The sequence below is a fragment of the Diaphorina citri genome, unplaced genomic scaffold, assembly GCF_000475195.1.
Source record: "Diaphorina citri unplaced genomic scaffold, Diaci psyllid genome assembly version 1.1 scaffold355, whole genome shotgun sequence".
NCBI lineage: Eukaryota > Metazoa > Arthropoda > Insecta > Hemiptera > Psyllidae > Diaphorina > Diaphorina citri.
In genome coordinates this window covers 51,441-63,008 of record NW_007377790.1, presented here as the reverse complement: position 1 = coordinate 63,008, position 11,568 = coordinate 51,441, and the positions used below count along the sequence as shown (strand labels likewise).

Below are 11,568 nucleotides of genomic sequence, written 5' to 3'. Positions count from 1 at the left end.
ACATAGTCGACCAAAATAGATTCAACTCTTCGATCAACCGTCGACTATGTGTGGACCCAGCTTTAGAGTTTGAAGAGAAAAGCGACAGAATGCTCTTGTTCCCGATGAATCACTAAAGTTAAGCAATGTTGGTTTTGGTTGGTATCGTGGTTGCGTTCACGTACCTACCTAATTACCTATAAGTACGTATCAGTCTGAGTGATTGATTTCTATCGAACTGGCCATTTCACGACCCAAGATTACAAATCGGTTAATTGAAAATTTTCAAGTCACAATAAATTTTAATCTTTCAGAGAGTTAATCACTAAACAAAACAGTTTAAATAAGCCATTTTTAAACTTCCTTTTTACTTATGTTCGTTTTTTAACGGCTGTTCTTTCTTCTTTTGTATTTTTCATTTTGCCCGATTTTGAGAATGCTCTTGTTACCGATGAATCATTAAAGTTAAGTAATGTTGGTTTTGATGGTTGGTATCGTGGAATAGTGGTTGCGTTCACGTATCTACCTAATTACCTATAGGTACGTACCTATCAGTCTGAGTGATTGATTTCTATCGAACTGGCCATTTCACGACCCAAGATTACAAACCGGTTAATTGAAAATTTCCAAGTCACAATAAATTTTAATCCTTCAGAGAGTTAATCACTAAACCGTTTTTAAACTTCCTTTTTACTTATGTTCGTTTTTTAACGGCTGTTCTTTCTTCTTTTGTATTTTTCATTTTGCTTGATTTTGAGACATTTCTACACATTTTATCATTTCTACACACTTTTACACGACTTTGAAAGTTTAAACTTCGATATTTGGGTACTCTTTTAGCTAAAAATTCCTCCTCTTTTGTGTAACAAAGTTCTTCTATGTATAGTTTGTTGTGGTTCAATATCTGATCTGTTTTACCATGGAGACAGATAATAGTGATTATGATATGGAAAATGTGTTAATACCACATGACGTGGTCTTCTACAGTTTCTACACAATAAACTTACTTCAAGGTAAGTAAAGCCTAACCATTCTTCCAGGGAACGTTAAACAGGACTATTAGGCGCACTTACTTCAAGGTAAGTAAAGCCTAGCCATTCTTCCAGGGAACGTTAAACAAGACTATTAGGCGCAGTGCACACTGGAGAAACACGTTTCATCTGTCAATACACAGTGAATTTCATGAAACTCGGTTTCACCAGTGTGCACTCCTCTGTGTTAACCTTATGTACGACGGGTTTCATGAAACACGTTACTAGTGTGCATCGCGCTCTACTCCTCACTCCTCACTGCAATTCAGGACGAGCCAAATCCAAACATAGCTAGAGATCATTACTCTGATGAAAATGAGACCTTTTTCTTCAAACAAACAATAATAATCATTTCAAGGTCATCGCCAGCTGCTCACGGCCATTCTGGTATGCACAGTATGCCTGTTCCTACAGGACAGACGGAAATGATTGTAATTTCCGTCTGTCCCGCAAAGTCTCGTCATTGGAGGATATTGTGGCGGCTCAGGTGAGTGTCCAATATTTGGTACACTTGTTCGACACATATAAAGGGAATCAGGTAAGTGACCAAATTGTCCAATATTTGGTACACTTGTTCAACACATAAAGCACAAGGGGAATTTTCATATGGCCATTTGGGGATTCGACCTAACCCTGAACTCCAGACACAAAAAGCCCAATCTGACGCTTAGGTGTAGGGGCAAAGGGGCCCATCAAAAGATGGATTAGGCTTATTCAAATCTACCCCTGAAAGCCGAATGACCGCATTCATTCAACTCATTCTTCGGGCCAATGGCAAGAGACTCTTGGTTCTTCAAACAGGCCCTTATTTTAGGCTCATACAGTCAACATTAAACTTTTTTTCTCCTCTCTACTTGAAAAGTTGCATTTCGGCTGTTAGTTTTTTGGCATTACCAACATTATTGTATATAAATATGACCAACACTATCAACAGCTCATTTGGTACTTCCAAGATTCATATTACTTCCTCCTTGTTTCCCAGACAAATATCGTGTCTCGACTCAAGAGAAACATGTACGCGAGTTACGTGGATGAGACAGACTACGCATGCGCAGTGCAAGGCGGGACTATTGCTGCTGAAGATGCTGCACAGATCAGCAATCAGCACAATGCATCTCATCTCCTAGCAGGGGACATAGCGGGTCTCGGCCAATGCTGGGCGTTCCAAGAACAAGCGAGGGTAATGTATATACTTTTCGGAAATCGATCAAACCTACAACTTTTGTAGATAAATAACTTTCTACAATGATAGTTCAATGGACTGCCAGAGAATGCAGAGATGACTCAGAAAAACCATCGTTAAGGTAGAAACACACTACCATCACATCACGTGACCTAATTTAAATTTCCACCTTGGGCAGCATACATTCAGCCGAACACCGGACATTTCAGGGGGGGGGGGAATATTGTGGGGAGGCTGCAGGACATTTCAGTCCTATCTCAGCAAAATAAACAGTAAATGTAGGTATGTACACACTACTATCACATCACGTGACCTAATTTAAATTTCCACCTTGGGCAGCATACATTCAGCCGAACACCGGACATTTCAGGGGGGGAAAAATATTGTGGGGAGGCTGCGGGACATTTCAGTCCTATCTCAGCAAAATAAACAATAAATGTACCTATGGAATGTATTCGTGATGATTTTCTATTTCGTTAGAAAAACATAAAGCTCAATTTGCCTCACGGTTGTCAAAATTTACCAGAGACCATCCTATCCTCTTCAGAGACAGCCGAAAAAATGGGCATTAATTTTTTTTTTTTTTTTTTATCCAAGTAAGAAAATCAACAAACCAGTAGTTCTTTTTTTTATTTTACAAAAAGATTGCACCTCGGCACCACTTTCGCATTACTTCAAGGAGCCAGTAGTATTTTAGTATTTTCTAGAAGTTTACTGTCTTATGTTGATCGACTTTACGGACGTTTTTCACGCATCTGCGATTGGTGCAGAAACCGAAAAAGCCTTTCAACATGGACATTACTCCCAGAAGGGGCTTAACATTCTCACTCTCCCTCTCAGGTGATTATCAAACTCTCCCGCCCGTTGCTTATCACAGCTGTCACATACGAACACATTGCCCGTGACATGTTACCTGATGCTGAGGCACTACGATCTGCCCCACGTAGCTTTAGAATTGCTGCTCTACCTGACATCAATATTGATCCATTAAATACTGATACACTAAACGCTGATACACTCCCTGCTCCGATATGGCTGGGAAATTATACGTTCGATTGGAAGAAAGAGCCGCGACAGAGGTTTGTGATGGCTGAAGAGATGTCCGCACCTGCGTCCCATGTTATGATGAGTGTACGGGATAACTGCGGCAACAAGCAGTACACATGCGTGTACCGACTGCGTGTACATGGGATACCACAAGATTTTGAAAAAGTTATTTAAAAAGTTTCTCGCAAAGTTTAAGTTTTTTAAAAAAGTTTTATTTGGAACACAAAAATTAAAAGAAGATAATAATAATAAAAATATTGATTATTTATTTGAAAAATAAAAATACAATAACGTAGGTACCTATAACTTGAAATTTATAATATTACGTAGGTACCTAACCTTGTGCTCGATGCACTGTCTGATCTCAGATCAGTCAGATCCCATACGTTACCTGCGTGAGCTTGAAAGACCCAGAACTCCCTGAAGTAAGTAATTGTTCTGATCTCAGATCAGTCAGATCCCATACGTTACCTGCGTGAGCTTGAAAGACCCAGAACTCCCTGAAGTAAGTAATTGTTATGTGTGGTAATGTGTGGCGAGGGTAAATGAAAGCTCACTTGTCATGTTATTAGTTTGTAGTCTCATCTAGGCAAATAGAGGGGTAATCTTATATTATAAAAACAAGATCCATTCACTCATTCACATTTCATAGTTCACACACTGATCGCTCTATCTCGAGAATCACAACACCTAGAAAGCTGAAATTTGGTATATTAGAATATTAGATACGTAATGGACTCGAAGACTTTCTACATATAGGTACTTGATTGTGCACTGCACAAGCTTCAAGCGGCCTTTTTGTACACCTACGTTTGGTAACGTTTGGTCAATTGGCCATATTGTAGACCAGAGAGATTAATCTTCTTCAATTCTTGCATGTGTATTGGGCCATGTTTCCCCCGGGGCTGGTCTCAGCTTTGTTATTTCAAATTCAATTCCAGGGCTGGATTTGACAGAGAAGAAACTTCTAGGGAAGGAATAGCCTTAGATAGGGGAGGAGGATAGGCCTTGTCAGGGAGGAGTAGGTTTATAGGGGGTAATGGACTCGAAGACTTTCTACATATAGGTACTTGATTGTGCACTGCACAAGCTTCAAGCGGCCTTTTTGTACACCTATAGAGGGGTAATCTTATATTATAAAAACAAGATCCATTCACTCATTCACATTTCATAGTTCACACACTGATCGCTCTATCTCGAGAATCACAACACCTAGAAAGCTGAAATTTGGTATATTAGAATATTAGATACGTAATGGACTCGAAGACTTTCTACATATAGGTACTTGATTGTGCACTGCACAAGCTTCAAGCGGCCTTTTTGTACACCTACGTTTGGTAAATTGGCCATATTGTAGACCAGAGAGATTAATCTTCTTCAATTCTTGCATGTGTATTGGGCCATGTTTCCCCCGGGGCTGGTCTCAGCTTTGTTATTTCAAATTCAATTCCAGGGCTGGATTTGACAGAGAAGAAACTTCTAGGGAAGGAATAGCCTTAGATAGGGGAGGAGGATAGGCCTTGTCAGGGAGGAGTAGGTTTATAGGGGAGGGGGGATAGCCTTTTAGTCAGGAGGGGGAGGGGGGATAGGCCTTAGTTAGGGAGGTAGTAGCCTTAGTAAGGGAGGGGGCGGGGGGGGAGCCTTAGTAAGGCCTCGAATTCACCATTATTTTCTTTGAGGAAATAAATACAAATTGAAATCCAATTTCTTCTCTGTCGGGCCTTCTCTCTCCCCTCTTTCTCTCTATCTCTCTCCCCTATTTCTCTCTCCCTCTCTCTCTCTCCCTTCCCCTCTCTCGCTCTCTCTCTCTCGTATTGTGCGGCCTGTAGGCCTAATTTTGTTTCCTATTTGTGAAGTGAACAAAAGAGAGAGAGAGAGAGAGAGAGAGAGAGAGAGAGAGAGAGAGAGAGAGAGAGATAAGTTTTCTCGGAAATGTATGGATATTTGAGGGAAACCTGGATTAAAAATAATAATAATAATAAAAAATGCCGTTCTTTTGGATTTCCAATTAGACAGGTTCGACTGTACTAGCACTACCTTATAATGTTATTGTTTGTCGAGAACATAAACACCTCTTCATATTTTTTTGTGGATATCACATCATTACTAAGAGCCTCCTTTTCAAGACTAGAGCCCGTTCTCCCTTTATTCCCAATATAAGGTTTAAGCCACCCATCCATTTTTTGGCCTTGCTCGGCGTAGCTTAACATAGATGACGCTAAAACTGGTCTTAAATGATCGACTGAAGTGTTGTCTAAAACTTTCTCGCTTTGAGTTCATAGGTCTTCGCGACAAATTTCGAGATCAGAGCTCATTTGTGTGAGAAAATGTGAAAAAAATCCCCCAAAAACCAGTTTTTTTTGGTTTTTTGGCTTTATGGTTTTCTGGACAAAATTTGCACCACCATTTTCGTGATCCTGGTAAAAAGACCTTTAATTTGATATATAGGTCGACCAGGTTTGGATAAGTCCTTCTATGGGGACAGACTGACTGACTGACTGACGGACAGACTGACAGACAGACACCGAAGCGAATATAATAGTCCGTCCACTATACCTTTTATTATTAGTAATAATAAAGGAAGGACGGACTAAAAACTACTACCTACACACAAAGATCAGTTAATTGTTTGTTACTTTTTGTGGTTGTTGTTGTTGTTTTTTTTTAATTTGTTATTGGAAAATCTGGATGATTAATATAACCAATATAAATGTGAAAAACAATACGATATTATAAATAAAATTTAGGCACTTTGTAAAAAGTTCACAAATCTATTCTGTACTAAACTCAATCAGACCATTCTCAGCACTGGCAACTCAAGGCAACAGGCAATTCTATCCATTTCTGATGGGAAGCCTTGCGGCGTAGAGCAACCACTAGCAACACACAAAGCAACGCCGCAAGGTATAAGGCAACGCCGCATGCGGCGCGGCAATGCCGCATGCTGCAGGTTGCTATTGCCGGTTGCTTCCTAAATTGCCCCAGTGTAAAGGTACCTTTAGACTTGCTGCTTTACCTGACATGCTTTACCTGAAACTGATCCATTAAATACTGATACACTCCCTCTTAAAAACGAGGTTAGTTTACCAACCTTGCCTATCTCAACCTGGTACATAACCACAACCCCAACAATAACAGTGGAAAGCATAGGACTGAAAAGTCCCTTTACTCTCGCAGTCTAAACAAGGTCTTATATATTTGATTGGTAATAACATTACATTTTATGGAACAGGTGGATGGAACAGGAAGAGGAACAATGACGGGGTCGGCGTTTTTCGTCAGCCTCTCAAACTAGGGTGATCGCTTTGGGTTGACATTTGGTTGTGGCTACAAATTTACGAGTGGATGCCCTTCGCACTACGAGTGGTGGATTATTAAGGATAAAGAACAATAAAAAAAGGGATTTTTTTTTTTTTAATATGTACTCCGTAATGCACCCCGTACATATTTCGACTCTATATTCTACGAATTTATAGAAACAGTATCGAACCTTTAACTCCTCACCTGTCAGTCAGATATGACTAAAAGCTACACCGTTTAATCCGACGCGATGCAAAAAAAGTCACATGAGACTATTTTGAACTGTTTTTTTCTTTTTTTTCCAAGAGGTTTGATAGAGGGAACTGTAACTGCTAAGGTCTTATTGTCCCGAAATCGAAGAGACAAAGAAGACAGGATAGGAAAAATCCAGCCGTTCCGAGAACGAACATCATCGGTTCAGGATGAAATTCTCCCCGGGCGGGAATCGAACCCGCGGCCTAGCGCTTACAAGGCAGACGTGCTATCAACCAAGCTAACCAGGCTTGTTTTGACTGTTAAAGAAGAGTAAATTTTCTCGACACTTCCCAGTCTCGAACCTGAACCCACCTTGATTTTGTCCCACTTATCGTCGATATCTCGTAGCCACTTGATAAACAATCGGCCATTGTACCGATATCTATCTGTGCGTTTGTCCTTCTTGTGTTCCAGAGAGTCCTTGTCATCCGTATCGGGACCTGTGGGAAGAGAAGAAATCCGTGGCTTTAGACTCTAAGGGCCGAATTTTAAACTCGGATTATCATTTAATCCTGGTCAGGATTAGACTTCTAGGAGAGTATTCTATGTGGGAAAGTAATGTTGGACAATTAGTTTGACTAACTAAGACAGGAACTGAAAGTAGTTTTAAAAAAAATTCTTAAAACCTCTCCGAACACTCTAAACCTAACCGTCCCTAAAAGGTAATCCGGTTTTAAAATTCGACCCTAAGTTTAGACTGTTTAGAGAGGTTTACGTCAGCTCCCATGGCGTAGTGGTCACTGCGCTCGCTTTGCACGCGGGAGACCCGGGTTTGATTCCCGGCGGGGTCAAGAAATTTGTATCATGCAAATGATTGATTCCGTGACTGGCTGTTGCGGGGCCCACTCAGCCTCGTGAGGAAAATGAGTAGCTAGGTATGACATATAAATGCGCATAGCGACCGGTGCCAGCATGGCAGGTAAACATTGGATTTTAGGATTATTGAGATATTGGGAAAATCCTACAATGCTGCAGTGAGCACCAAAGTTGTGATATAATAACACAAAGAAGTGTGTGAATGAGCGAATGGAGCTCTCTTTCTTTTAAATGATAGTAAAAACCGGGAGTCTGCACTGCTGGATCATCTTACCTATCAGATTGTAGACCTCTTCATCTTTGAGTATCGTACAGGCAGAATAGGGGAGAGGTTGGTTAGCAAGTTCTCTAGCTGCGTGACAATGTACTCGCAGGATCTCCTGTTCCACTCCCAGAGCAAACTTCTCCTTCTCTACCACATGCTGAGAAATGAGAATAAGAAAAATTTGGACCGATTGCAATACTTTCTCATTACTAGTATAGCTCCGCTATACATTAGTAATAGAAACCAATAATACCTATTGAATTCCACTAAACCAATATGTCTTACTAGTGATTCAGTGAGCTGTAAAACTCGCACAATGAGAGCCCTAGATTATAATTTTCCGTGTCCCGAAGGACCCAGTGAAATATTGTGCCAATGTGTTGCAGACTTAATTGCGATTTCATTGGCTGCTATTAGATCTTGTTGTGTACAGGGTGTCTCAAGATCAGGAGACACTAGTAGGTAAGCCATGTATTATAACGCCCACCCTGTCTGGACTTTGGGCTGACATTTGGTTTTGGCAACAAAAATTATACGAGTGGATGCCCTTCGCACTCAACCTTTGCTATTTCTTTAGCCAGGGAAATTTCAGGCTGGCCTCCTCCCTGTTTAAAGTCCCCAAGTCAGACTATTTTAACAACAATACAACGAGAGGAAAAATGGCCCAATGGTCAATGATCCCGACATTTGCAACGTACATACATACAACAATACATCACACTGAAATAAATAAATTCCGAAACAGATCTTTACCTGCATACGTAGCTTGTATCGCTCCGACTCCTGCAGTGTGAACAGATCCTTGAGTACAGGCGGTAAACACGCGGGAGGTTCATACTTGGGTACGTTGTGCCGTGAGGAATTATTATTGGCCAATACGTAGTCACATGTCACCATGAGATAGCGGGCAAACTTGGTGGGAGTGATGGGCTTGACTGGGAACAAGCCCTTCCTTCTGAGATCGATCTGAGCGGGACAAACAGAAATGACAAGGTAAAATGACCCAATAGTCGTCATAGTACCAATAACCGTCATTTTTTGATTTTGAAAGAAAAATCCAAATGGTTTCGAGTCTATATGATTTTAGCTCACCTAATCGGTTCCGTTCCCACCGAATAGGAGTTTCCACCTGCACCAGCATCGAGGAGGGCTCCAAATAGACTCTTGTCGGGACCTTCGCTTTCACGCCACTGTGGAAGGCCAGTATAACGTGTCCACTACTGAGTAGAGAAGGGAACTCTACCAGGCACCGACCGTTCACAGGCACATACATACATACATACATACATACATACATACAACAATACATCACACTGAAATAAATAAATTCCGAAACAGATCTTTACCTGCATACGTAGCTTGTATCGCTCCGACTCCTGCAGTGTGAACAGATCCTTGAGTACAGGCGGTAAACACGCGGGAGGTTCATACTTGGGTACGTTGTGCCGTGAGGAATTATTATTGGCCAATACGTAGTCACATGTCACCATGAGATAGCGGGCAAACTTGGTGGGAGTGATGGGCTTGACTGGGAACAAGCCCTTCCTTCTGAGATCGATCTGAGCGGGACAAACAGAAATGACAAGGTAAAATGACCCAATAGTCGTCATAGTACCAATAACCGTCATTTTTTGATTTTGAAAGAAAAATCCAAAAACAACAAGAAAATGAGCAATTTTTGAGAACCCCCGATAATTTTAAACGATTTTTTTTTTTTTTTTTAATCTGTAACTAACATTTCGTAAAGTGCATTCACACATTATTTTAGATACATTTCTAGTGGAGTTTCACACATATGAAATGTTGTATGTATAGTTAGAAACTTGGGTATTTACTATAGCGAAAAAAAGTATGAAATCTCCACAAAAACATCTCTGTAAAAAAGTTTGCCGCCAAGTTCCAAAACCTTTTCTTTCTATCGGACAGCCTTGTTTTTAACTCAGTCGAAAAAAATCGCTTCAACTTCCCACTCATCTAATAGACACTAGTCTTTCTGATTCTCTGGTTGAGGTCTGAAAACTCACCTGTTTCCTTATATTCAGATACAGCTGATAGCAATTGGTGAATGGCTGATCCGTACTGGTCGGCGGTCCAGACGAGACTGACTCCTCTTTCACTTCCGTATATATAAGACCTTGTTTAGACTGCGGGAGTAAAGGGACTTTTCAGTCTCATTCTGGCAGGATAAACAAGGTATATTCTATTCTAGTAGGTAAGCCATGTATTATAACGCCGACCCCGTCTGGACTTTGGGCTGACATTTATTTTGGTTTTTGGCAACAAAAATTATACGAGTGGATGCCCTTCGCACTCAACCTTTCTATTTCTTTAGCAAGGGAAATTTTCAGGCTGGTTTCCTCCCTGTTTAAAGTCCCCGAGTCCGACTATTTTAACAACAATACAACGAGAGGAAAAATGGCCCAATGGTCAATGATCCCGACATTTGCAACATACATACATACATACATGATAGGAGACGTCATCGATCCGATGTTGTCTGCAGAATTCCTCCATTTCCTCGTCTCTGGCAGGTAGCGGCTCTCAAGTGACTGGCGAGTCCAGCTGGGGTCGTGCATGAACGGCCGCACGTTGGGCAGGTCGTGGAGCTGCTGGGTCTGGTCACCGTCGCTCCTCGTGTGGGTCTCGGGTTTCGGGGAGGTGGTAAAGGTGGCGGTACGGACCCTGTGGTTGAAGTTGTCACTTGAGAGCCGCTACCTGCCAGAGACGAGGAAATGGAGGAATTCTGCAGACAACATCGGATCGATGACGTCTCCTATCATGTATGTATGTATGTATGTTGCAAATGTCGGGATCATTGACCATTGGGCCATTTTTCCTCTCGTTGTATTGTTGTTAAAATAGTCGGACTCGGGGACTTTAAACAGGGAGGAAACCAGCCTGAAAATTTCCCTTGCTAAAGAAATAGAAAGGTTGAGTGCGAAGGGCATCCACTCGTATAATTTTTGTTGCCAAAAACCAAAATAAATGTCAGCCCAAAGTCCAGACGGGGTCGGCGTTATAATACATGGCTTACCTACTAGAATAGAATATACCTTGTTTATCCTGCCAGAATGAGACTGAAAAGTCCCTTTACTCCCGCAGTCTAAACAAGTTCTTATATATTTCATAGGTAAAGTTTACAGATAAGTTTATAAACTTTGCTTAACTTCAAAAAAAAAAAAAAAAAAAAAAAAACAAAAAAACCTAGTCCTGATTCCGTGAAGACCACGTCCCTGTAACAACACAGCAAGATCTAATAGCAGCCAATGAAATCGCAATTAAATCTGGCAACACCATTGGGCGCAATTATTCACTGGGTCCCTTCGGGACACGGAAAAATTATAATATAGGGCTTCTTATTGTGTGCGAGTTATAGCTCAGCCTGAAATCACTAGTAACGGACATTTGGTTGTTAAGTGTAATTCATAGGTATTACTTGCTTCTTATTACTATATGTATTAGGTCGGCCCCACTCCAAGCTAACGTTGCGGAGATAACTCACTTGCATGTCTCAAATAGATTTCAGCTTGCGCTTACTTTGGGTGATTGTTCAAAATCCGTAAGAGCAGTAAAAGATTAGTACTGCAACTGAACTTTTTACGTTTCTATTCACTTTACAGTATAGCGGAGCTATACTAGTAATGAAAGTATTGCCATCGTCCAAATTTTCCCAAAATCGGGAAAATGTGTGG

General features: G+C 41.0%; 2 protein-coding genes across 5 annotated transcripts; one reads left to right on the top strand and one right to left on the bottom strand.

Annotated features, from left to right (window-relative positions):
* Positions 1-558: 558 nt before the first annotated feature.
* Positions 559-3,489, top strand: LOC103507950 (SUN domain-containing protein 3-like). 4 transcript variants are annotated; one of them, XM_026822689.1, is made up of 4 exons: positions 559-992; positions 1,369-1,497; positions 1,993-2,190; positions 3,034-3,489. In XM_026822689.1, the coding sequence occupies exons 3-4, from the start codon at positions 2,023-2,025 to the stop codon at positions 3,412-3,414; spliced, it is 549 nt and encodes a 182-aa protein (XP_026678490.1). In that variant the 5' UTR covers positions 559-992; positions 1,369-1,497; positions 1,993-2,022; the 3' UTR covers positions 3,415-3,489. The 4 variants fall into 4 exon arrangements, with proteins under 4 accessions (XP_026678490.1, XP_026678492.1, XP_008470691.1 ...); XM_026822691.1 differs by lacking the exon at positions 1,369-1,497; XM_008472469.3 differs by lacking the exon at positions 559-992 and having other exon boundaries at positions 1,110-1,497.
* A 3,492-nt stretch (positions 3,490-6,981) lies between these two features.
* On the bottom strand, positions 6,982-11,384 carry LOC103507958 (ankyrin repeat domain-containing protein 12-like). The gene is made up of 6 exons (XM_026822683.1): positions 11,379-11,384; positions 10,339-10,587; positions 9,901-10,020; positions 9,223-9,435; positions 7,886-8,033; positions 6,982-7,235 (listed from the first exon to the last, which is right to left on the bottom strand). The coding sequence occupies exons 1-6, from the start codon at positions 11,382-11,384 to the stop codon at positions 7,006-7,008; spliced, it is 966 nt and encodes a 321-aa protein (XP_026678484.1). The 3' UTR covers positions 6,982-7,005.
* Between the last annotated feature and the right edge of the window lie 184 nt (positions 11,385-11,568).

Coding starts and splice junctions, on each gene's coding strand:
- LOC103507950 (XM_026822691.1), top strand. CDS start 2,023: ATGTACGCGAGTTACGTGGATGAGACAGACTACGCATGCGCAGTGCAA. Junction 2,191..3,033: donor CGTTCCAAGAACAAGCGAGG/GTAATGTATATA, acceptor TCTCCCTCTCAG/GTGATTATCAAACTCTCCCG.
- LOC103507958 (XM_026822683.1), bottom strand. Junction 10,021..10,338: donor TGACGTCTCCTATCATGTAT/GTATGTATGTAT, acceptor TTACTCCCGCAG/TCTAAACAAGGTCTTATATA. Junction 8,034..9,222: donor GATACAAGCTACGTATGCAG/GTAAAGATCTGT, acceptor CTCATTTCTCAG/CATGTGGTAGAGAAGGAGAA.